General features: G+C 39.8%; 1 protein-coding gene across 1 annotated transcript in view; it reads left to right on the top strand.

Moving 5' to 3' along the window:
- adap1.L (ArfGAP with dual PH domains 1 L homeolog) overlaps positions 1–27563 on the top strand; it is a 107003-nt gene that overhangs the window by 38173 nt on the left and 41267 nt on the right. Inside the window, 2 exon segments of the mRNA NM_001093532.1 lie at positions 1537–1628; positions 11472–11554. Coding sequence (NP_001087001.1) covers positions 1537–1628; positions 11472–11554 — 175 coding nt within the window.

A 27563-nucleotide genomic window follows, 5' to 3' on the forward strand; every position in this document is an offset into this window, starting at 1 on the left:
TGCGATTTTTTACCCTGCCCGATCGACATCTGCATGACTTTCGGACAGATATCGATCAGAGATGCCCCACGCATGGGCCAATAAGCTGCTGACTCAGTCTGGGGGCCTGAAGACTTTCCTTCAGTTCTATAGGTGATCTTTATATTCTATGTAGAAGGAACATTGAGAAATAAAGCAGATGGTTATTTGTAAATACCAATATGCAAATGAGGCTTGTGGGTGCTAATTGGAACTTCCTAAATAATCCATAGCAACTATAGTTTGTTTTTTATCAGACTACGTTCTGTTAGACAATAAAAGAAAAGAGTGCAGGGAATATCTGGAAACCTGGAACAAGGTTCATTCTGCACAAGGTGTATACGGCTCGAAACATGTCATGTCATTAAAAGCACTACAACTTTTTGCAGTTAAATTCTGTGTCTGACCTTTGTTACCACATTTTGATTTATTGTATTCTGCACAAATAGTACAGGGCTTTGTTTAACTTTTAAATTAACTTATCGTATGATGTAGAGAGCGATATTCTGAGACAATTTGCAAGTGTTTTTTATTATTTATTATTTTAGTTTTTGAGTTATTTCGTTTTTTATTCAGCAGCTTTCCAGTTTGCAATTTCAGCAATCTAGTCTCTAGGGCCCACAGTACCCTAGCAACCATGCATTGACTTAAATAAGAGACTGGAATATGAACAGGAGAGGGTCTGAATAGAAACATGAGCAATAAAAAGTGTAGGCTTGCAAAGCATTTGTTTTTTTAAATGGGGCCAGAGACCCCCCATTTGAAAGCTGGAAAGAGTCAGAAGATGAAGGAAAACAATTAAAAAAAAAAAGGAAGCCAATTGAAAAGTTGCTTAGAATTAGCCATTCTATAACATATTAAAAGTTAACTTATAGGTGAACCACCCCTTTTAGTGAAACATCTGGTGCCACCAAGTAAGAAGGGTCTTTCTATGTTGTGCCTAGGGATGCACCGAATCCACTATTTTGGATTCGGCCGAACCCCCAAATCCTTCGCGAAAGATTTGGCCGAATACCGAACCGAATCCTAATCCTGTAGTGAAGGGAAAAACCTTTTTACTTCCTTGTTTTGTGACAAAAAGTCACACGATTTTCCTTCCTGTCCCTAATTTGCATATGCAAATTAGGATTCGGATTCAATCTGGCCGGGCAGAAGGTTTTGAATCCTGCTGAAAAAGGCTGAATCCTGGCTAAATCTCGAAAACCGAATCCTGGATTCAGTGCATCCCTAGTTGTGCCAGATACATCACTAAAGTTTCTTCCATTGTGTGTGTTGCAAATAGATAGTCTGACACAGAACAATGTCACATTATACACAATATCTGGTTATTAAACCAGCAAAAGAACCCCAACACTTGCTCCTCATATCAGTGCACTATAATATTCAGGCCAACGGTTTTGTGAGTTTTACATTTTTGCCTGACAATACCATAATGGTCAGTACCAACCGTGACCATGAAAACAATGAAAAAGTACTTACCTGATTCATGACTGAGATGTAATTTCATTCTTTTTACAGTACATGTCTTGCCTGGGAAACAAAGTGGCAGAAGCAAAATTTGAATCTAAAGTGCCGGCGTTTTATTACAAACCCACCTCTTCTGATTGCCAGTAAGTTGCCTAATCTACTTTCTGATGTCAACATGTTAAGATCTGTGGACTGTCCCATTGTTATATTATCCGTGACTGAAGAAATGGTGGGATATAGGTGAAATGTGGGACCTGTGGTCAACAAAATTATCTTGCAGCATTGGGGCCTGAGTTTGATTCTGTCCTAGACACTATTATAGGAGTTTGTATGGTCTCCATGTGTCCTCATGGGTTTCCTCCTGGTACTCCAGTTCCTCCCACACTGTAAAAAAACATACAAAAACATAATGAAACTAGGCCACTCATCATTTTCAGCCACTTCAGCCATATTTGCTTCCTTTACATACCAATTTGTGCCTCTGGCATGAGCAGATTAGCATATGAGTGTCCCAATATACAAAGCAGGCCCTGCTATCTACAGCGACCTACATAGTTAGCTCATTGTACCTGGGTTTCTGACAGGTGCAGAAGAAAAGCCATTTAAAGGGCCAGAAAGTCCAGTAAATGAAAATGCTGTTATGTTATGAACATATATGTAGGTCATTTGTTATTGGCTTGGAATAAGGGGCAGATTTATCAAGGGTCGAAGTAAAAATCCAAACTTTGAATTAGAATTTTGAAATGCAAATTTTTTAGTTTTTGTAAGTGGAAATCGACAAGGGAATAGTTAAAATTCAATTCGAGATTTTTTAGAAAATTCCAATTCGATATTTGACATTTATCATGTACCGTCCCTTTGAGAATTCGAATTTGACTATTCACCACCTGCCGAGTTGATGTTTTAGCCTATGGGCGATGTCCTGGGATCAAATTTGTTTGCAGCCTTCCTGAAAATCGATTTTAAGATTCTAATACGACTTTGCAGGTCGATCCCATTCACCTGAGTTTGAAAACTTTGAATTTTTAAAAAGATTTAGATTGGTCGTTTTTTATTTGAATTTCGAGTTCATGGGAGTTCATGGGATCAACTCTAAATTCGACCCTTGATAAATCTGCCCTTAAGTGGTGCAAAATTGAGGCATTCTGCATCTTGTGCAGTAAAAATCCAGCACAAGGTACAGAGCACAGTCCTATTGGCTGCAAGGCAAGCCTGTAATTTAAGGGGTTGTTCACCTTCCAAACACTTTTTCAGTTCAGATGTTTTCAGGTTGTTCTCCAGAAATTGGTTTTCATTATTTATTTGATTTCATAGGTTTTTTTTTATTATTTGCCTTCTTTTTTTTTTTTTACTCTTTCAGGCTTTCTTCTGACCCCATCTAAACAAAGGCTCTGTACGGCTACAAATATATTATTGCTACGTTTTATTACTCATCTTTCTATTAAGGTTCTCTCCTATTCACATTTCAGTCTCTTATTCATATCAATGCATGGCTGCTATAGTAATTTTGACCCTAGCAACCACATAGCTGAAACTGCAAACTGAAGAGCTTCTGAATAAAAACTCAAAAGCTACAAATGAAAAAGAAAAATGAAAACCAATTGCAAATTGTCTCGGAATATCCCTCCCTACATCATACGACAAGTAAACTCAAACGTGAACAATCCCTTTAAGAGGAGGCTGTGAGGATTTTGTGTGCCACCAAAATGTGATTGTGCTTTAAATGTACTTTTATTTTCTGCACAGTTTTATACCTAATTAATGAAATACGACGTACTGTTGCCATGCACTGGTAAAATTGGTTTGTTTGCTTGAGCAATGCTACTATAGTTTATATAAACAAGTTGCTGGGTAGCCATGGAGGCAGCCATTCAGAGCTGAAAAAAAAAAAAAGAAAAGGTACAAGATTACTTAGCCGATAACAGATAAACTCTGTAGAATACAATGGGATTCTACAGAACTTTTCTGGAATCTACTATGTAACTTGTGCCTTTTCTCCTTTTTTCAAATTGCATGGCTACATATGAGCTTGTTTTTATAAACCATATTAGTGTTTCTGAGGCAAACACGCCAGTTTTACCAGTGCAGGGCAACAGTACATTATATTTGTATTACTTTAAAACAAGTTTAATTTTTTGACTGTTACTTTAAACTGTACACTGTTTTTCTGTGAACTGTGCTTGCCCAAGGCTTCCTTCAGCCTGTCACCGACCTATAAAGGATTGTCCCTTATTGCTTTACTTTCTTATCTCTCGTCCTCTATTTAATCCCATTATCACTTGCCAATATGTGCAAATGAGTGAGATATGCTTTTGCTGAAGGGCAGTCGAGGTCACAAGTGACAGCACCTCTACAATCTCATTGCCCAGGTTCATACTGTGCATTAAATCAAATCAACTAAATTAATTGCTCGATTGACTGGTGTCCCTGTGTCTGCACTCGTGAGCGGTTTCTTGAGCATCACTGTCAGTCTGTGTTTGTAAAAGCATCGCATGGTCTCAATGTGCCCCTTATAGATGCAGGAAATATGGTAACAAACACATTATACACATCAGGGATTTCTTTTCCTATAATTTTGAGCTCCATACCATAGTTTTGCCATCAATATATATTTATGCAGCTCAGGTACCCAGTGTTGGACTGGACAATCAGGATACCAGGAAAAGTCCCGGTGGGCCCAGGTGTCAGTGGCTCTCCTGCTTCTAAACATTTGTCTTTTTTCATGGCAATTCCCTATTTCTATGAGAATAAAGAGGCTAAATAGATGGAATAATAGGTTGTAGTATGTAAAGAAAAGAGACTAGGAGAATAGAGGTTGAGTGAGGAGAGGATGAAAGATAATACTTAGAGTGGGCCCCTGATCTAAGGTTTTTGGTGGGCCCCTAGTGTCCAAGTCCGACACTGCAGTTACCATCATGTACAAGGTGCTGTCCCATTATTACTGAGAAAAGGGAAATTACTAAAAAAAAGTCACCCTTGTGATATCCATCTCAGGATGTGGGCAAACATTACGTTTTTTTCCCCTGGGCTGGTGCTTTTAGAAAAACATGCACTCAAATTTTAACTCAGCCAAGGCATCCCTGAGCAGACTATTTTTCATTTTTATCCTACCAAACATTTGTGGATCATGGAGGGTGCATTATCAGTTTTCAAATTTAGGGGTTTTTAAAAACTAATTTGCCAAAAAATTTTTATTGCAATCTGCATGACATATTCAGAAGGGAGAAGAGCCAAGGGAATTGGTCAATATTTATAAATATACTGTATATCTATCTATCGATCTATCTATCTATCTATACATCCATATATATATATATATATATATATATATAACGTTATGCCATTTAAAGGACAGCAACCCATAGGAGATTATAATCACTTACCTCAGACTCCAAGCTGAAAAAAAACCTGGTGGGCCCCAGTCCTCATGGGCCCCGATGACCCAGGCCCACTCCCATAAGAGACGGCCTCCCTTGCTCCTCTCATCTCGGGTGCAAAAGTTCTCAGGTGCAAAAGCTTGAGACTGGGGCAGGGGGAGTGCTGCGACTGTGATGGGAAGGGCCGTGACAGGGATGAGGTGGCCCCTGGGGTGGCAGTCCCTTTGGGCCCTGGACCCCCCCCCCCGTCCGACACTGCTGGCCCCCATGATCCTCACTGTTGCCCTGGGTTTTGTGCACTTGGAAAAATGACAAATAATAAACTGAAAGCTTCACTTTTTGCTCTTTGTGCATTTGCAAAACCCAGAGCAACAGCAAGAATCACAGACACAGAAAGCAAATGGCAGTCTAGTGCTTCCAACAATATTTCCCTGGGCAGCACAGAGGAAAACTGTCCCAGGGTCTGAGGTAAGCAATTATAATGACTGAGGGCTGCCTAACAAATCAGAATCCCCAGTGATTAAGCCTTTCCTTTTCCTTGATTGTACAAACCCCAAACAGATTGAGCAAGGGAAGTATTTCTGGCTCTGGATAACACAGTCCTGATTGCTACTCAGTGGGGTTTAATCTGGGCACCAGCACCAGAATGCATTAAGTTTGATTATAAAAATCCTTTACTGCTGCAAGTAATGTGGCAGCAAACAGCATCCCCCAAATGCAGCAGAACGTGGTGTATAACGAACCTTGAAAAAGGTAACAAAACATTTTTTAGAATTCAGCTTACTGAGCATCCCCTTCTGCCGTGAGCAATGCCTCTGGGTCGGAGCTGCCACTGAAATGATCTATGAACCTGGAAATCTGGCAAAATCAACACTTGCTCACCTGGAAAATTAAACACAGAAATTCACTTGATATTTCTCCTGGTTACCCTGCAGTGCATGTAAATAGAAACCACATTCATTGTAATAAAAAAAAAGATTTAGTACAATGATGTCTGATATAAAAATACTTGCTCGGCCACAGGTTACATAGTTAGGAACAAAGTACAAAGTAAAAGTGTTTAATTGAAAAGCTGGAACAGGTTGTGACTCAGTGGCCACTTAATTGAAGGGTAATGATTTACGTATTAAAAAGTATTACAGTTAGAGACCTGTAAATCTATGCTTCAATCTAAATTAAGGCATGGGAGAATCTCACTCTGTCAGTATAGTATTAATAGTATTTGCCTGCTGGTGGATAAACCCCAGTTGGATAGTCAGAACACTGTCCTGGAAGTGGCCACAGTGGGATCCTTTGAGCCATTCACTAGAATCATTTACAGGGGATAAAATATTACACCACTTCTTTTTTTCTAAATTAAAAGCACTAGGTCATGCTCACAAAATACTCACATGTGAATAACAGTTCAATTAAATTGAAACTACCTGAAGGTTTTACATAGAACTTTGTCTTCAAGCTAGGATGGGTCCCTCTGTCCCTGACTGAGGTTTCCCTTGGGGTTTCTTTGACATGAAATCTTTTGGGAGAGGACCAGAGTCTAATGGGCACCCAGTCCTCCCCAAGATCTGCAGGGCAGGGCCCTAATGGGTTCACTGCATCCTCAAAATCCCAAGTGAATAAAACACTTAACATAAAAGTGACGTACGAGTAGGTCATAAGAAATAAATAATAAAAATCATAAAAATGTTGTGAATTACAGTTCCGACCCATGGTCGCATTATAAAAATTTTTCCTCATGCATCAGATAGAAGGCTGGAGCATAAAAAGGCGATTCAGCTAAAAACATACAGTGCATTGTGCAAAGCGCTTTACTTATACACTGTAAGCCACCGCCTGATTTCAGCCACTCTAGAGTCGCTAATACTAGGGCACAGTCACTAATACTAGGGCACAGTCGCTAATACTAGGGCACAGTCGCTAATACTAGGGCACAGTCACTAATACTAGGGCACAGTCACTAATACTAGGGCACAGTCACTAATACTAGGGCACAGTCACTAATACTAGGACACAGTCACTAATACTAGGGCACAGTCGTTAATTCTAGGGCACAGTCACTAATACTAGGGCACAGTCACTAATACTAGGGCACAGTCACTAATACTAGGGCACAGTCGTTAATTCTAGGGCACAGTCACTAATACTAGGGCACAGTCACTTATTCTAGGGCACAGTCACTAATACTAGGGCACAGTCATTAATACTAGGGCACAGTCACTAATACTAGGGCACAGTCGCTAATACTAGGGCACAGTCGCTAATATAGCACACAGTCGCTAATACTAGGGCACAGTCACTAATACTAGGGCACAGTCAACTGCTAATACAAGGTCACAGTGCCCCTTCCAGTTTTCATGTTTTGCCAAGAAACATAAGGACAGGAAACAATTGCACCACTACAACACAACTGCACAAAGAGATTCATCCCAAAAAGCCTTGGGTCTTGTTGTGTTTGGAGCCCCGCAGTCTGGACCCTCATATGAGTTGTGAGCAGCTGACCCCAATTCCATCTTGTTTTAGATGAATTGTTGGGCTTGTATGGTATCAAAATCCTACATTGTTAAGAATGGGGAATATAAGCAAATTTACTGTTCTCCAACATGAATTCTAACTCCTCCGTGGCATGCTAATTTGGTATCTCCAGCTAAAGCATGCATTTCACTTATAATTCCTGAACAGACCGATACAGCTAAATGAGACAATCCTGGAGGTGAATTCTGCCTTGCAGTAAATTTTTTGCCCTTTTAAACGCCAACCCCCCCCCACACCCCTTAGATAAAGCCAATCAAAAATGAAAAAGAGATATACTGGTCCTAGAGGATATGTGTACACATTAAACAGGGTTTATCTCACCCATAAAGGTTAGTAAAACTATACATAGCATTTGTGTCTCTAGTCTAACTCTGCTGTTGATTCCTTATTTCCTGTGTTTTGGGACTATGTAGAAATATAAGAAAATTCCAGGGGTGGTGTGGGGGGGTAATTCTTAAACATGCTGTTGCCCACTTTATCTTACTTGGCATAGCAGTGAACCTCACTTTAACTCCATGCTAGACTATGCTGTGGGCATCTGTTTCTATGGCAAGAAAAAAATACAGGTTTAGGACTTATTATCTACAATGCTCGGGACCTGGGGTTTTCTGAGTAAGAGATCTTTCCGTAATTTGGCTCTCCATACATTGTGTCTACTAAAACATAATTTAAACAATAACTAAGCCCAATAGCGTTATTTTACCTTCAATAAGGATTAATTATGTCTTAGTTGGGATAAAGTACAAGTTTCCGTGTTATAATTACAGAGAAAAAGGAAATCATTTGTAAAAAATGTAATTATTTGATTAAAGCTAAGTCTATGGGAGATGGCCTTCTTGTAATTTGGAACTTTGCGCATTACAGGTTTAAGGCAAGTAAATAGCAAAACCACTGTGGGTATCGTGGGAAAATCTGATTAAAAATCTTAATATGAATTTTATTTTTTCCTCTTCGACTGTCATATCACCACAGCTGGTTCATTCCCAACCCAGACAATATCCTTATGCTAGATTAAAACAGTGTAGATAATTGGATCATTTTCTAGCTGGACCAGTGTTATTAGTAGAGTACCTCAGGGGTCTGTCCTTGGCCATTTGCTTTTTAATTTGTACATAAATGACCTTGAAGTTGGCATTGTAAGTACTGCCTGTGTTTTTGCTGATGACACTAAATGACTACAGACTCTCTGATGGTTGTTTTTACTCTGCAGAATTTTCTGAATTATTTGGAGAACTGCGCAGCAAACTGGCGAATTAGGTTCAATGTTGAAGGTTATGCACAGAGACAACTCTAGGCTATGTCTGGCAGTTTCTCTACTTTTAGGTTTCATTATAAACAGACAGTGGGGTATCTTTTTGACCTTAAAGGGATACTGTCATGGGAAAAGAATTTTTCCCAAAATGAATCAGTTAATAGTGCTGCTCCAGCAGAATTCTGCACTGAAATCCATTTCTCAAAAGAGCAAACAGATCTTTTTATATTCAGTTTTAAAATCTGACATGGGGCTAGAAATATTGTCAATTTCCCAGCAGCCCCAAGTCATGTGACTTGTGCTCTGATAAACTTCAATCACTCTTTAGTAATCACTCTTTAGTAACAGCCCTCTGTAATCTGCTCATTTGGTTGAACACCATTAGCTATGCAAGTTGCAAAATTGGCCATAGATGGGATCAGTCAGTGGCATATAATAAACTAGTCCAAATACATGTACAGGTATAGGATCCGCTACCTAGAAGTCATGTGACTTGTGCTCTGATAAACTTCAATCACTCTTTACTGCTGTACTGCAAGTTGGAGTAATATCACCCCTCCCTCCCCCCCCAGCAGCCAAACAAAAGAACAATGGGAAGGTAACCAGATAACAGCTCCCTAACACAAGATAACAGCTGCCTGGTAGATCTAAGAACAACACTCAATAGTAAAAACTCATGTCTCACTGAGACACATTCAGTTACATTGAGAAGCAAAAACAGCAGCCTGCCAGAAAGCATTTCTCTCCTAAAGTGCAGGCACAAGTCACATGACCAGGGGCAGCTGGGAAATTGACAATATGTCTAGCCCCATGTCTGATTTCAAAATTGAATATAAAAAAATCTGTTTGCTCTTTTGAGAAATGGATTCAGTGCAGAATTCTGCTGGAGTAGCACTATTAACTGATGCGTTTTGAAAAAAAAACACGTTTTCCGATGACAGGATCCCTTTAAAAGGACAGGAGGCCCTGTGTTTAGACTTGAGGAACAAAGAGAGCAGATTGTGTTGCATTTGGATGTCTTCTGGAACAGGTAAAATACCCATGGCTATGTTAATCTTCAGAGCTATAGTTAGTTTTAGGGTAAGGCCACACTAAGCGATAGCGCGGCGATTTGACTCGCCGCGACTATTCGCCGCGACTTTTAATCCTCAATCGCTGGCGAAACTTTGACGCTGGCGTCTATGGGGAATCGCTGCGTAAAAACACACGCGGCGATCTTTTTTCTATTGTCGCTCGAAATCGCCTCGCTAGGCGATTTCGAGCGACTATAGAAAAAAGATCGCCGCGTGTGTTTTTACGCTGGCGATTTTGCGCGATTTCCCATAGACGCCAGCGCCAAAGTTTCGCCAGCGATTGAGGATTAAAAGTCGCGGCGAATAGTCGCGGCGAGTCAAATCGCCGCGCTATCGCTTAGTGTGGCCTTACCCTTATGTGAGACCATAAAACCTGTGTCAATAAAATATTGGATCCTGGGTAATAAGAGGTGGGATATTTAATAATCAATGGACTATGCCCACTCTGCATCCAACTGCCACAGGCAAATGTTACTTATTGCTGATACCCACTCGTGAGAGGTTGATAAATTCTAGTTTTACTACATAACCCTAATTATATGCACAACAAGAGGCACAGAAGCTGGGAACTGATGGAGATACCAGATACCATATACCCAGCCGGGTATGAGTTATTTAGCTTTTTATTCAGCAGCTCTCCAGTTTGCAATTTCAGCAATCTGGTTGCTAGGATCCAAATTACTCTAGCAACCATGCATTAATTTGAATAAGAGACTCGAATATGAATATGAGAGGCCTAAATAGTAGCAATAACAACACATTTGTATTTTTAGATGGTGTCAGTGACCCCCCATTTGAAAGCTGGAAAGTGTCTAAAGAAACTGGCACATAATTAAAAAACTATTTCAAATAAATAATGAAGACCAATTGAAAAGTTGCTTAGAAATGGCCATTCTATGACATACTAAACGTTTACTTAACGGTGAACCACCCCTTTAACATAATCAGAGATTTATACACATCTACTCTCTTTTGTTAAAGGGCTGGTTCACCTTTAAATCAACTTTTAAGTATGATGGAGAGAACGATATTCGGAGATTGCGATTGTTTTTTATTACTTGTACTTTTTAAGTTATTTCTTTTTTTATCGAGCAGCTCTCGATTTTGCAATTTCAGCAATCTGGGTACAAATTACAACAGCAACCAGCAATTTCAACATTCTGGTTGCTAGGGTCCAAAAAAAAATAACATAATGAAGACCAATTGAAAAGTTGCTTAGAATTGGCCATTCTATAACATACTAAAAGTTAACTTAAAGGTGAACTACCCCTTTAATGTAATGATAAATGTTCGAGTTCAGTTCTCCATTTCATATCTTAGGTTATAAGGATCTTAAAATGTTTAAATGACTTCCTATTAAACTTCCTGTTACCTTCTCTGATGCTTTTTTATTCTGTAACCTTTGTTTGTTAAATTAATGTCAGACCCCTGTGTGTTGTAAATCAATGGAAATGATGATGATATACAGATGTAAGACAGGGCTATCCCAGCATGATATTTCAGGCTACCCCATATACATATCTCTTATTTCTGAGCCTTTTTGTTAAGCCTCATTGTAAGATGCACTTACATTGAGATGGCTCACGATAAATATAATTCTTTTTGGGATAAATGTAACAATCATTTGCCGGTGTACACCGAGTTTATTTGATTTTCCCAAACGCAAGTTTAAAATGGAAGTGGCTGTTTTGTACACAAGTGCTACTGGGGGGCCAGCCTGCTGAGTTATGTGCCGTGTGTGTTCATTTTCAGACTGCTTCGGGAGCAGTGGATCAGGGCCAAATACGAGAGGAAAGAATTCATTCTGATTGAGAAGCAGGAGCCCTATTCCGCAGGTAGGAAAGAAACCTTCCGTCATTCTCTGCATCATAAACTGTTATAATGTTTTCTTTGCCACATTGCGTTACTGTGACTTATCTGGGATTTGTTGGTAAGATGATGCTATAAGTGGTTAGCATAGGAACTGGGGAAAAATAGTTCATAGTTTATAGAGCTAATCACGAATGATGGATATCCCTACGCAAACGTAACTTCTTATACTAAGGGGGATTATACTTATACTAAGGGGGGTTTAGTAGTACAGGTATGGGACCTGTTATCAAGAATGCTTGAGACCTGGGGGCAAATTCACTAAAGCGCGAAGTGGCTAACGCTAGCGCAAAGTCGCCAGCGAAGTGGACCTACTCTAGCGCTACTTCGCACCCTTACGCCAGGCGAAGTTGCGCTATGGCGAAGGGACGTAACTATGCTAATTCACTAACTTTTGGATTTTCATGAACGTTAACTCTTGCACCAGACTTGCCTTCACCAACTGAGACCAGGCGAAGTGCAATAGAGTAGATAGGACTTGCTTCAAAAAAAGTTGAAGTCCAAAAAATGCTGGCGTCTTTTACTTTTTTAAGGGTGATAGGCTGAAAAAGATCGTACATTTTTTTGGGGGTACCCTCCTTCCCCCCTACATTTCCTAACATATGGCACCTAAACTATACAGTGGGCACATGTATAGGGTAAAATAACAACTCTATTTTATTTTATGAAGCTTTCCCAGGCTTGTGTAGTGTAATGTATTTGGTGCTACACATACGTCCATTGTACTTTAACTTGGCGCCGTATGCAAATTAGGCATCACTAGCGTAACTTCGCTTTGCTTGACGGATTAACGCTAGCGCAACTTCGCTACCATTCTTCGGATCTTAGTGAATTTGCCCCCTGGGATTTTCCAGATAACTGATCTTTTCAGTAATTTGGATATTAATACCTTAACCCCCCATATGTAAGGCACTAAGTTTGCCCAGGAGCAGTAACGCATGACAACCAATACAATTCTTACATTTAAACAGGTGACTAGTAAATGCTACCTGCTGATTATTACATAAACCTATAAGTCTACTAGAAAATCATTTAAATATTAAATAAACCCAATAATCTGGTTTTGCCTCCAATAAAAATTAATTATATCGTAGTTGGGATCAAGTACAAGGTACTGTTTTATTATTACAGAGAAAAAGGTTTATTTGAATAAAATGGAGTCTATTTGAGATAGGCGTTCTGTAATTCAGAGCTTTCTGGATAACGGATCACATACCTGTACATGTATGGGTCCTGTTTTCCAGAATGCTCGTAACATAAGGTTTTTCAGATAAGGGAACTTTCCTTAATTTGTATCTTCATACCATAAGTCTACTCTACTAGAAAATCATGAAAACATTAAATAAACCCAATAGGCTGGTTTTGCTTCCAATAAGGATTAATTATATCTTAGTTGGGATCAAGTACAAGCTACTGTTTTATTATTACAGAGAAAAAGGAAATCTTTTGGATTATTTGGATAAAATGGAATAAATGGGAGACGGCCATTCCATAATTCAGAGCTTTCTCGATAATGAGTTTCCCAATAATGGATCCCATACCTGTACATGTATTGGACTTGTTATCCAGGATGCCCAAGACCTGGGGTTTTCCGGATAATAATTTGAATATTCATACCATAGGTCTACTAGAAAATCATGTAAACATTAAATAAACCCAATAGGCTGGTTTTGATTCCAATAAGGATAAATTATATCTTAGTTGGGATCAAGTACAAGGTACTGTTATATTATTACAGAGAAAAAATGAAATAATTTCTAGACATCTTAATTATTTGAAATTTGCCATAAAGTAACCATAACAGACCCAGAAAGAGAAGTGGGATTTCCCATGTGATGGGATCAATGAGAAACTGGGAAAAGGTTTCATTGCTAAAGGTGCCCCAATTAGAATTATCTTTATAATGTACCAATTATAAGGCCAACTGCATTGGGGCCCCAGACTTAACGGGGCTTTGTGAAACAACTCATTTACTGGAAAAATACTCAATGTAGAGCATGGTAAGAGTAAGGGTAAGGGACCCGTTTTTCCTATGTGCTGAACAGCCAGAAAAATAAACATTGTTTCTAACTTAATTGGCTTTTGGCAGAGAGTCCAGAACAGACAACAGCTGCACTTGGAAACTTTTGTAACAATTCCAGATAAGCAAATAAGAATTGTAACAACAAGGTAACAGGTCTCTTGGGTAAGCTGTGACTCACAGTTTAAAGGGCAATTCACCTTCATTAGCAAAACTGTAATAACATGGGTATAAAAAACACAGACCCATGTTCAAACTTTCATAACCTGCCAAATTTTCTAAAACGAACATGGTAATTAAGGGGTGTGGCCACAAAAATGGGTGTTATCAAAAAAATGTTGCCGCGCTACTTTTTTGTCCCTCTTTTTATTTTCTAAATGTTGGGAGGTATTTTTTATTTACATGAAACAGGGTTTTACATAGATGCTGTTTTATGCAATATCTTTTTTATAGAGACCTACATTGTTTGGGGGGTATAGTTTTCCTTTAAAGGGATCCTGGCATCGGAAAACATGTTTTTTTCAAAACGCATCAGTTAATAGTGCTACTCCAGCAGAATTCTGCACTGAAATCCATTTCTCAAAAGAGCAAACATATTTTTTTATATTCAATTTTGAAATCTGACATGGGGCTAGACATTTTGTCAATTTCCCAGCTGCCCCATGTCATGTGACTTGTGCCTGCACTTTAGGAGAGAAATGCTTTCTGGCAGGCTGCTGTTTTTCCTTCTCAATGTAACTGAATGTGTCTCAGTGAGACATGGGTTTTTACTATTGAGTGTTGTTCTTAGATCTACCAGGCAGCTGTTATCTTGTGATTGTTCTTTTGTTTGGCTGCTGGGGGGGAAAGGGAGGGGGGTGATATCATTCCAACTTGCAGTACAGCAGTAAAGAGTAATTGAAGGTTATCAGAGCACAAGTCACATGACTGGGGGCAGCTTGGAAATTGACAATATGTCTAGCCCCATGTCAGATTTCAAAATTGAATATAAAAAAATCTGTTTGCTCTTTTGAGAAATGGATTTCAGTGCAGAATTCTGCTGGAGCAGCACTATTAACTGATTCATTTTGAAAAATTGTTTTTTCCCATGACAGTATCCCTTTAAGAATAATTTAAACATTAATAAAACCCAATAGGATTGTGTTGTCTCCAATACGGATGAATTGCATCTTTGTTGGGATCAAGTACAAGGTACTGTTTTATTATTACAGAGAAAAAGGAACGGATGTTAAAAATGTGTTATTTGATTATGATGGAGTCTATGGGAGATGACCTTCCTGTAATTCAAAGACAGATAATGTCTTTCCAGTTAACAGATCCCATACCTGTAACTGAGAACAGAGCTCATTGCAGGATGAACTGTGCTACACTCTGTGAATCAGTACAGTACTTTCTGTACTTTATATACTCATTTTCTGCTACAGTGATCCAGCCCGTACATTACGTTTTTGTTCAGATAGGTTTAGATACTTACGGGAGGAATGTAATGTAAGTCATTAAATGAAATTGTGTGCAAGGCAACCAGTTTTTTTCGCTTTGTGCCAGCAATTTTTGTTTGGAGCTTATCAGCAATTCTAGCAACTCATCAGCCAACGGAAGCACAATTCAGTTTCTGCAATAAAACCTATTATTGGAAAAAGTTATTTTGCAAAAAAAATAAAAAGCCCAGGGGCCTAGTTGCCAAGAGGCAAGGTGAGACTCCTTTGGCTACACTTTAACAGCAGAAGCAAAAAGCGTTAACGTTAGGTGCTCAGTTTTATCATTTCTATATGACCTATTTTGTAGAGTGCAGCGGAGGGGCAATTTTCAGTCATTATTTTGCCAACCATCATGTCTTAATATTAACCTTATTATATTGTATTAAAAACAAGATTGTGTCCGTGCATTATACTCAATAAATATAGGAATGTGCTGAAAATAGTGGTGTTTTGTGCTGATTTATTGAAAAATTCTGCATGTGTTCTACTTCTTGCCGTTAAATTCTCAAGCTGTGCAGGGGAGCCGGCAGCACCCAGCACACTGCACTGTAGGACAGGAACCAATCAGCACCTAGGCTGACCTGATAGGGAACAGCAGTCTATCTTTGCTTATGTGACTGCAGGGCTGTGATTGTTTATTCCCCTGCTTTTGGTAAGGACCGCTAGGACACGCCCAGCCCTCATTTGAAACAGACAGGGACCATATCAGATTTATAGGGAGCTCCTTTTGTAAAGAAAATATTAATTTGTAGCACCATATATAAATCATTATTTCCTACAATATTAGGGGTTTTTCACTTTTCCTGTATGTCTCCTTTAAGCAGGCAAAATCTTGTTTCCAAATATGGTTTCATCTGTCTTGCATACACAGACATTTCATGTGGCCATACAAGGGAGCTTTAAGCTGCTGTTTTGGGCCCTTTAGACTGATTTGGCAATTTCTCTGCCTGTGTATGGGGACCTCTGATGGGGCCATCCGAGCAATATCTGGGTGGAAATCAGGCAGATTTTGATCGGGCAGATATGATTTTCCCACTTTTGTGATCCTTGCTCCGACGGCTTCTATTCCCACCATTGTAATCCAATCATTTGGCCCTAGAAACAACAGTCGGATTAATCCAAATACAGACCACCTTAGCATGAATCCCAATATAGACCATCTGAGCATATCAGTGGAAAGATCCACTTGTTCGGCAACTACATCTTAGGGCAGAGACGGACGAGAAGATTCGGAAGATCAGCGATAAATCGCCTCTTCTTTGGGTGACTAATCTCTCCGAACTGCCTCCATGCCGGCTTTAATCTAAATCGCCGGCGGTATGGCACTCGGAGCACTTCATTTTCCGAAGTCGCCCGAAGTTTTCTCACAAGGCAACTTCAGAAAACTTTGGAAAACAAAGCGATCCAATCAACATCCGCTGGCGATTTAGATGTAAGGCATTGCGGGGAGATTAGTCACCTGAAGAAGAGACGATTTGTCACTGGGCAACTAATCTCCCCCAAATAGCATTGTGTGCCTCTACCCTTATAGTGTACGGACATCTTAGGCAGATCTAACCTTGTATTTAATCAGAGCAATCTGCATTGTAGGCTGTAATTGGTTGGTAATTCCTTTCCCATCATTAATCTTTTATTTGAGCAACAGCCCTGCACTGTGGTGATTCTGGGAATAAGAGAAGTAAATATTTCAGCAGCCAAACCTGCTCACCAGATTAAATGTATTATTATCAGGAAATTGCCCTGTATTTATAAGTGTTTTGTAAGCTTGGGTGGGAACATTTTGAGGAACAATTTGCAAACATGTCCACAGTAATTAGGCTCATTTGTAATTGTGATTATATGACGCTGTCAGTCAACATAAGCGAGTATATGCCATGAAGCCAAAATAGCAGCATGTGATACACAAGGGGTTCAGCTTGTGAGGCTTCACATTGTGCAACTTGGAGGGGTGGGGGGCATATTGGACACTTCTTTATTAAAGAAGCCAACAAACCTGTTCTGAGTCCGAGACATTACAGAAGCAATTGTAATTAAAGGGGTTATTTACTTTTAAATTAACTTTTAGTATGATGTAGAGAGACAATTTTCAAGTGGGTTTCTTTTTTATTATTTGTAGTTTTTGATATACACTGGTATAACCCCGGGCCGGTGCAGTTTTCTGCTGATAGGAGCACCGGCCTGGGGTTTCAGGTAAGCCAATACAATCACTTGGGGGTGCCTAACATTTGGCACCCCCAAGTGCAAACAGACTTTCCTTCTCTTTTAAAAAAGTAGTGTTTCAGGCTGATTTATTGAATTTTTCTGCAAAAGCCCTAATAATCCCTCCCTTCTCTTCCACTTCCTGCTCCCTGAATTCCCAGGCTGTGCAGGGGAGTTATCGACACTCAGCTCACTACACTGTACAACAGGAACGAATCAGCAGCTAGCCAGACCTAATAGGGAACTGTAGGTGCTTGTGTGATTGCATGGCTGTGATCAGGGTCGGACTGGGCCGACAGAGCGCCGGGAAAAAACCCGGTGGGCCCCGGCCCAGACTTGCTCCCTGCCCTTGCAGGGCCCCCCACTACGACCCTGGCTGTGACTGGCTGTCCCCCTCTTACTGTGCTTCTGGCAGGGACCATTAGGACACACCCACCCCTCATTTGAAACACAGACAGGGACCAGAGAACATCTATAGGCTGCTGTAATAAAGGGGCTATTTTTAAAGAGAATATTAATTTTTTACCATGTAAAAGCAACACCAGATATTACTTATAATTGCTTCAAAATTAGGGTTTTTATCATTTATTCTATATATCTCCTATAAGACTTCTACTGCCTTGTTTTAAGAGTCAGAGAGGGGATAAACCAATAATGCTTTCAAATAACTTTTAACCACTGAACACTGTATATTGGAATTACATTTTTTTGATTCATGCAAAAATCAGTTTTTTTCAGTGGAGTTCCCCTTTGATGAACGCTATTATTCCAGTGGGGTTGTTCAGTTTCCGTACTGGTATTTCACAGAATTGCAGTACTGTGAATTGACCAACTTTATTAGAAGAAAAAAGAAGTCTGAGACGCAGCTGCAGCCGCCCAGTCTCAAATGAAGGAAAGTGAAACTGGCTTTTGCTTATCCTGTGTGAGTGCGAAGAGAGAGAATATTACAGTCACTTTTCAGCAATATCTGCACTGTTGTGTTCATTTGCCTCTGGTCAAGGCATTCACTGTAAGGTTGTGGGTGAGTTTAGTCAGGGTGCACTGACAATGTTGGGATACTTTTAAATGGATTGTTCACCTTTGAGTTAACCTTTAATATGATATAGAGAGTGATTTTCTGAGACAATTTTCAATTGGTTTTCAGTTTTTATTGAAAGCTGGAAAGGGTCAGAAGAAAAATAATTAAAAAAAACTATAACAAATAAGTAATGAAGACCAATTGGAAAGTTGCTTTCTAAAAAAAACCCCTTAAAAGTGAACCACCCTTTTGAAGGAACCGTTCAGTGTAAAAATAAAAAGTGGGTAAATAGATGGGCTGTGCAAAATAAAAAATGTATCTAATATAGTTAGTTAGCCAAAAATGTAATATATAAAGGCTGGAGTGACTGGATGTGTAACATAATAGTTAAAACACTACTTCCTGCTTTGCAGCTCTTTAACTCTGAGTTAGTCAGCAACTTTAAGGGGGGCCACATGGGACATAACTGTTCAGTGAGTTTGCAATTGATCCTCTCAATTCTGCAGCTCAGATTCAAAAGCAACAGTTATGACCCGTGTCGCCCCCCCTCAAGTCACCGATTGGTTAATGCCTGGTAACCAATCAGTGGAAACCAAGAGAGCTGCAAAGCAGGAAGTAGTGTTCTGCTATTATGCTACACATCCAGTTAATCGCGTATGTTTTCACTTGTGCAATTTTATTTATTGACAGTTGGAAAGGATTTTAGGGAGCTTTGTTGACTGCAGTAGTACAGAGTTAACTGTGGGGTGACAAATCTCCCAGTCTGCCATCACCCTAAAAGATTCAAGGAGGAGTTTGGAGGGCTATATATTTAGTAGCACAGGGGTGCCTTGGTGCAAGAATATTCCCTTTCGTTTCTGCGGGTGTCCATTTTCCTTCAAAGTAAGATTTTATTTCTAATACAAAAAGCGACTTCCATTTTGAAATACTGATATTAACTAAAAAGCATTAAAGGACTTGGAGATAAGTTGAAAGTCACATTTATGTGGGAAATGGAAAAGTCCGCACTCAAGTCCTAAAATTATTTTGACAAAATAATCAGCCGTCTGAAGCAAAGCGTGCTGGCGAGTTTGTTCACCTTGGCATAGAGAGTCAGTCAAGCACACAGTATTAGACAAGCGCACGCTGAAGGTTAAGAAAGGGAAGAGTAGTGCTGACCTGGCAGTGGTGGGGAGAACACATCAGTAGAGAAATAAAAATAAAATCCAATTTTTACCCAGAATAGATGTTCCATTATACAGCAGTCATATTACACTGTCAGAGTAACACGCAAACGATCTTTATGTAACCTTCACGCAACGGAGCACTGCTCACTACAGGACCGATTTTTGTTTGTACTTCATGTTGCAGCACTGAAGAAAAAAACAAACGAATGCAGACTGGATTTGGAATGCTCTGTTGGCCCCAAAACTCAGCAATGGTTTTTGCTTAATCACTCAAACCAACTGGAACCTGTAGATCATAGAGACGCTTCCATTTCCCAATGAGGGATGTACCAAATCGGCCAAATACTGAAGCAGATCCGAACCCAAATTTGCATTTCAGATTTGAGAAAAAGCTCAAAATTCCATCAAATGTGTCCATAGCTTTAAAGTCTGGTTCAGTTTAGCTGAATACTTTGGGGCTCGATTATTCAATTTCAACTTTGAATTTTTTTGCAGAGATTCAAACCAAAACCATGACAATAAAGCGCAATCATTTAAAAAAAAAAAAGTTAAGGCCAAAATCATGAACATGGACAAGCACATTCAAGTTGAGATTTATCAAAATGTAATTGTGAAAAAAAATGTCAAATAAATATCTTGCCACAGTAGAGAAACTAAAAATGCCCCTCCAGGCACTAAATTCAAGCAGTCCTAACCTAGTAAGCTTTGGAGAGGAATATCCCTGTAGTGCCACCCTAGTTCCTTAGGAACCCCTGGAGTCCGATCAATATCTGGACAGGTGAGACTGGAAGAATCTGTCAACTCCAGCCGACTAAGAATCAGAGGGAACTTTTCTGGTCAAATAAATGTCTATAAGGATGCAGTTTCCACACAAGAATTTTCTGTAGTTAATAAGGAGTTTTCTGTCATTATACAATACAGGTATGGGATCCGTTATCCAGAAACCCATTATCCAGAAAGCTTTGAATTACAGAAAGGGCGTTTCCCATAGACTCCATTCATCCAACTAATGATTTCCTTTTTCTCTGTAATAACCTTGTACTTGTACTATACTGTAATTAATCCTTATTGGAAGCAAAATCAGCCTGTTGGGTTTATTTAATGTTTACATGATGATTCAAATTACGGAAAGATCTGTTATCCAGAAAACCCCAGGTCCCAAGTATTCTGGATAACAGGTCCCATGCGGTACCAAACAATGCTAAATAAGGATGAGTAGTTATAAAGGGTGTACATGTGATCATCTCCACAGTCATTTCTATGGAAATGCATATATATATATATATATATATATATATATATATATATATATATATATATATATATATATATATATATATATATATATGTGTGTGTGTGTGTATATATATATATATATATATATATATATATATATATATAAATATATATGTGTGTATAGGAGTTGTACTGCACATACAGAATTCAAACCCTGCTTGAGCCATAAGAATAAGCCATTTCTTTGTTATGCTGTTGAATGTGAAGGGTATTCGCACGCATTTCCACCCACTGTAATTGTTTAGTATGCAATGCTGCAGAGTGGGATGGCTAATGGCTGCTGAATGCATCTTGATGTACAGATATTCTATGAGAATACCATTCTGTTCCTCTACCATGTTGGCATTGTCTTGTAGCATATTGGCCTAACCCAGACAATAGAGATGAGCCTTTGACTGGAGATCATTCTGTATGGGCAGCATTAGGGTAATATAATAATAGACACACGGGCTGCATCAGTTCAATAAACAATCAAAACACCCTTGGGAGTTTAGGGGGAGCTACACCTGGAGCTAATTTTTCATAGTACCCATCATGTACTTGCAGCATTATCCATTAAGAGGGATTGTAAATATCGCACTGTAATTTGACAAACAAGGTGTAAAATTGTTTCCACTCTATTTGTGTAGTAGTGCTGGTTCATCCAGTGTTGAGTTGTAAAGTTGTGCATTTATCTGTAAGAGGAAAGGGAAACTCTGGGCTTTCTGAATGAGCAGCTCCATAAGAGCCGCAGTTTCCTGGTTTAAACACAATCAAACTTTCCTTTAAGCAGTCGTGGGATTTTTTAGCCGATAGCAATAGAAATGTAATAGAAGCTTAACTTGTGTTAAAGGGAAAATCACATCAAATAAGCTATTGTCTATAGCAGCAAATTACATTTCAGCTCTCAGCATGCTGCCTACATCCAAAAGCAGTCAGTGAGTGCTCAGAATTGTAGTTTAACAACATATGTGTTAGTATGGGCTAACCCTCCCTAGCCTGAGGTCACCCCCTGGGTCGAGTACCTGCGGGAATACCCGCAAAGTGGTCGGTTTTTGGGCAAAAAGTCCAAGTTCCTTGGTCATACAGGCAGTCCGCGCGTAACCCGATTGGTGTTAAGCCCAGTGTTGGCTTGATCCCTCCGACCCACCCTCTTGGTTCTTCCAGTTGCTTTTGGGAAGGTTTGGTACTGGAATGACTTCAATGATGGTCAAAAATCGACGTCACTTCCGGTTTCGCGCGTCCCCAGGGTCGGAACGTTAGTTGGTATATTGTGGGTTGGCTAGCAGGAACATGCGCGTCAAATTTCAGGTTGCGGGTGAGGGTTGCAGGTATGGGTCTGGTATGGGTTTCAAAAAGAGGACCCATGCAGGACTCTAGTCTGTGGGCTTTGAACAGGTGGATCATTTTTCTTATATCAGACTAATTAAAGCTAGCATCTGATTAATTGCAGGGGTAGGGAAAGCATCTATGTTTGTGCATAACCATGGATAGTCTTCAAATAAAAACTATACACCACCGTTTAATCCAGGGTTAGGCTGCTGTATAATTTTCATATTTGACCTTAGGCAGTTGTGTCAGTAATTTCTTACTCCAGCAAGGTTTCATACCAGCAGGCAGGACTGCCATCAGAAATCACAGGGCCCCATACGACAAAATTTCCTGGGCCCCCTGAGCTGCGCCCACCGCAAGCCCCACCTACAGGTCTGCCCTCCCCACCCACAGGTCCGCCCCCCACCACACAGTAAAAAACCAAAAACAAATATTGGTGGCTAGGGTTCCCACATGAGAAAAAAAAATGGTGGCCAAAATTGGTGGCCAGCCCCCCCCCCCACATTATAAGAAAATTGGTGGCCAGGGCCCCTTAAACGTCCATGCCTTCCCGAAGTCAGCAGCTCTCAGAAAGATGGGGGGCCTGGCTAATCAAGTAAGTGTAGTGTGGCCAAGCCCCCCTTACCCTCGGGCCCCCTACAACTCTCCCCCCTGTCCCCCCCTGATGGCTGCCCTGCCAGCAGGTGCCCCCTAAGATGTATAATGTAATGTTCCTTATTGTAGTTGGTTAGTTCTGAGATGACAAGCTCCTATGCCTTGCTTCACATGAGGCTGTTAGTCACAACATGGATTGATGTCATACCCATGGTCTTTACTGAATATATGGAAAGTCCCGGGGTTACATCAGCCTTATGAACCAAAGAGGGTTAGTAAAATGGTGACAATTTATTATAGGCTTCTGCTGAATTGCTGTCACTTAGGTTTAAGAACAGGAAGCGTGGTGGGGAAGTCACAAGGTCTCCAAATGAGAAAAAGTTGGTATAACTATGAGGGCTGATGGGAGTGATGAAAATCAATAGCTTAACCCATCTTATGCTTTATGAAAGGACACAGATGAACCTAAGCAGAGTCAGTGTAAGGAGAGAGGGGACCTCAGTATTGTCTAAATATGGGCTAAAAAAGGCAGTCTTAATGAAACACCATAATATGTACTGTATGTGTATACATTTGCTAAAAGTTATTCATGGTTGTGATGCTCCAAGGGAAGTTCTGTAGGGACTAGTGAATAAGGAGTAAATGGAGAACTGGGGATAGTGGAACAGGCAAAGTCCAATAGTGTAATACAGATAGGGTCAGGCAGAGATGTAACCCAAAGTATAGGCAAAGATCAGGGCAGGCAGCAGTCACCAGAATAACAAACACACAGGAACTTAGCAGAGTAGAAGTGAGCACTGACTGCAGGTCCAGAATTTAAATATGTGAATTTGGTGCTAGAATGTACCAGTGGGATGATGTGGTGTCCACTCAGTTGACCAAGTATTAATAGATTAGTAAGTCACTTGATGAAAGAGAGTGTGTGTACCTTGCTTTAAATATCTAGTTCTGGAGTTTTCAAAATACATATAAAGGTTAATATACAGACTGATCAGTAGTTTTGCTTAAAAAAAAGTAAATGTAGTGGGTTTTTTTGCATTTGTGTTGAAACATATCCATTTGTAGAGAGGTTCTGCTGTGCCTGGCATCAGATACAATGGCAAGAGGGACATTGTCTTGCGAACAGTGACATGCAGTTCACTACATACAAAAGAGCTGCTGTACAAGGAGACAGAAAGTCAGCTCTGGTACAATTCTGGGAAAATAATAGCATTGTTCTGACAAATCACTAGGAGCTGTTATTTCTCTTTGCATGGCTTGTTTGTGTGACAGCCGACAACCTCCTCTTGCTGCTCTGCGCCTGCTAAATACCGTATTTGTATAAAGCCTCATCAGTGGAATTAAATTATGCTGTAGCTGGCAATTAAATGGGCGCTGATGCCAAGAGCCATATTATCTGTTACTTAAAGGGGCAAATAAATAGTGTTTCTATTAAAAGGGGTACCGCTTAAACTATTCATAGCATAATATATTTTTAAAAAATATTACGATATAATTATAACAGATGACTGATTTGTTTTTATATGTACTGCCAGTTAGATATAAGAAACTGTTGGTGTTATGTAATAAATGGTCTTAAGTTTGCTACTTGCCTAGAAAACCATAGCAAGCAATCAGCAGGTAGCACTGACTTTTTGAAAACAAACATCTGATTGGTTGCTATGGATTTCTAGTTATGGACAAACATAGGACTTTTTTTTTTTATCATATTACCCTATTAACGTACAGACCCACCGTCCAATGGTTGCCCTTGTCTCATGCTCACAGATGGGGAGGAGTTAGCTGTTAATGGACAACTCTCTCCTCTTCACGCAGAAAAACAAAGGTGTTGTAATCCAATGTAAAAATAAAGTGGTTTCAGTTTGACTGGTCTACATCGATTTAGCAAAATGAAATGCTAAAAAGGTGTCTTTTAAAAGGTTAACAGAGGTTTGTATTGTGTTCAAAATAAACTGACACTAAAGGGCAGATTTCTAAGGGTCAAATTTCGAAGTTAAAAAAACTTCGAAATTCGACCCTCGAATTGAAATCCCACGACTTCGAATATCGAAGTCGAAGGATTTTTAGTGTATTCGAACAATCAAATAGAAATCGTTTGATCCAACAATTAAAAGGTTCGAATGAATGATTAAAACTATTTTTATCGTTCGATCGAAGGATTTCTATTTGATCAAAAAAAAACTTCGAAAAGTGCTGTGGAAGGTCCCCATAGGCTAACATTGCACTTCGGTAGCTTTAATTTGGTGAAGTATTAAGTCGAAGTTTTTTTAAAGAGACAGAAGTCGAAGGTTGTAGTAGCCTATTCAATGGTCGAAGTACCCAAAAAATTACTTCGAAATTTGAACTTTTTTAACTTCGAAAATTCACTCGAGCTTAGCAAATCTGCCCCTTAGCTGGTTGTGCTGTGCAGAAATAAAGTGGTTCTTCAAGAGTCCATATCATTTCTGATTATTAATATAATATGGGGTCGTGTTGCTCCTTAATCAATTGGGTGATGAAACTAATCACCAAGCCAATTGACAATCCTTATACCGGGTTTACACAATTAAACCGGGGATAAAAAAACCCAAAACTATTGTCCATTTATTTCAACGCTATCCTGTATCACTCAGCATCAGTGAGGTGAAGGAAGAGCCTAAAGGTGGCCATACACGGGCCGATAAAAGCTGCCGACAGACCGAGTCGGCAGTTTATTGGCCCGTGTATGGGGGCCCCCGACGGGCTTCCCCGATCGAGATCTGGCCGAAAGTCGGCCAGATCTCGATCGGATGGGATTAAAAATCCCGTTGGATCGCGGCCGCATCTGTTCGTTGATGCGGTCCCGCGATCCGACCGCCCGTTTGGCGAACGCTAGGATCCGATCGTTGGGCCCTAGGGCCCACGATCGGATCAGCCCGATATTGCCCACCTCGAGGTGGGCATATCGGAGGGAGATCCGCTCGTTTGGCGACATCGCCAAACGAGCGGATCTATCCGTGTATGGCCACCTTTAGGTATCAGGTCTTCAGCCATCCTGGAAATACAAGGGCGGCACTTCTTCACATTGCCACTGGGTGATCCATTAGTCAGTGGGCCACTGACTTTATATAGACCACGAGGAAGTTAAAGTGTTTATCAAAGAATATACAAATATAAAAAGAGGAGCAGGCAGGATTCACATTGCCATAAAGCAATGTCATAAATGATTCTATCTGCAGGAAGTTTTGTTTTGCTCCTCAAGGCAGATACGTGACTTCATGTTTTAGTGTATTAAATTAAACAGGAAAAGTAAGTTGACCCTGTAAATGGGATGTGGCTATTTCATCTTATAGTATTATATCAGTGCTCTAATTAAAATGTAGCCCAATAAACATATTTACATGTGCAGAAATAATTGGGAGTGGAATACGTAATATTCTTCTGGCTGCTATAGAGTGTTTTTCCAATGGCACATCAGGTATATAACGGCACAGAAATCCAAATAACTAACATGGGAGTGGGGGGGGGGGCGGAGGAATATCAAGTCAAATGGAAGGATATGTGCAGAGACAAGCGAGACAAGGCAGGGTAGCTAAACGTTAAAAGAGAATGGAAATGAGACAGCTCCGACTCAGTCATCAAGACCTAAAATTTTATTTTCATGTAACTGATGGAAATCATGAATAAATGCAACGTGTGATCTGCAATTTAAATGACTGAAGATGTAAGTACTTTGATACTCACAAGCTTCATTCTGCTCAGATCCCCAACAGGAACTGCTGAGAAGTTACTACCCACCTTGCTATGGGGCACCCCAGACACTTAGTAAGACTTATATGTGCTTATATAATACCTCAACCCACTGCCACTCACTCTATAATGTGCTTGGGTGTCAGTATACACTCCCTTGGTGTAAGTGGGAGTTGTCGTTTCTTTAAAATAGTGGCATGCATTAAGAAAGCACAAATCATTCAATGCAAAGAGCTATTCAGTTTATTTATAATGTAGTGTGTTTACTTTTTATTGAAACACAACCAAAGGCACAAATCACATCCTGACTACAAGTCAGCAAGTCCCCCGCGAGCCCCTGTATCTGATTTTATCTGCAAGAGATTGTTCCATCTGCTAGGGCATATAAATCATAGATGCACAGGAAGACTTAATGCGAGTGAGACATCACTGCTATAATTATTATTTATATTACTGCTATAATAGCATTCACATCACTTCTATTATTAGGCACTTTCACTGAGCCTGGAGTTACAAATAATAAATGGCCAGTATTAGGCTAAAAACAAAAACATACTTTCATGCAGCTTGTCTTTGTTCACTGGCTGGTGTAACACCTTTTATTTCCCTTGTAACTATTATTATTATTAACATGTATTTATATAGCGCCAACATATTGCGTAGCACTGTTAGACATGTTTATCTGGAATCCAGACTTGTGAGCTGCACTGAGCTTTAAGGGAACTACATGATACACGTGTCTATGTTTGATACCCATGATGGCAACCATTCAGAAATTTAAATAACAATATGTTAGAGAAAAGGAGTATGTGAGATTGCAGAGGGTAAGGTCTTATGATTTCCTGATTAAGGTCAGAGCTTCTGTAGAGTAAAAGTAAGGTACAAGGCAGAACTGAATTCCTTTCAGCTCAGGGTAAACCTGTTGCATAGTGCTTCTTAGCCTTCATTAGGGTTGCCACCTGGCCGGTATTTTACTGGCCTGGCCGGTAAAAATGATGGTTGATCCCAATGTTATTAATAGGGAAAAAAGATAAATATATAGGAAGGCCGGTATTCTTTTCCAGAAAAGGTGGCAACCTAGCCTCAATCCATAGTAAATTGCAGAAGCAGTTTTGCCACCCAACTACATGTTAAGAACTATTTTGTATTGTAGAAAGACATTTCACATTATTCAGGGGATCATGG

Source organism: Xenopus laevis, chromosome 9_10L, assembly GCF_017654675.1.
Source record: "Xenopus laevis strain J_2021 chromosome 9_10L, Xenopus_laevis_v10.1, whole genome shotgun sequence".
NCBI lineage: Eukaryota > Metazoa > Chordata > Amphibia > Anura > Pipidae > Xenopus > Xenopus laevis.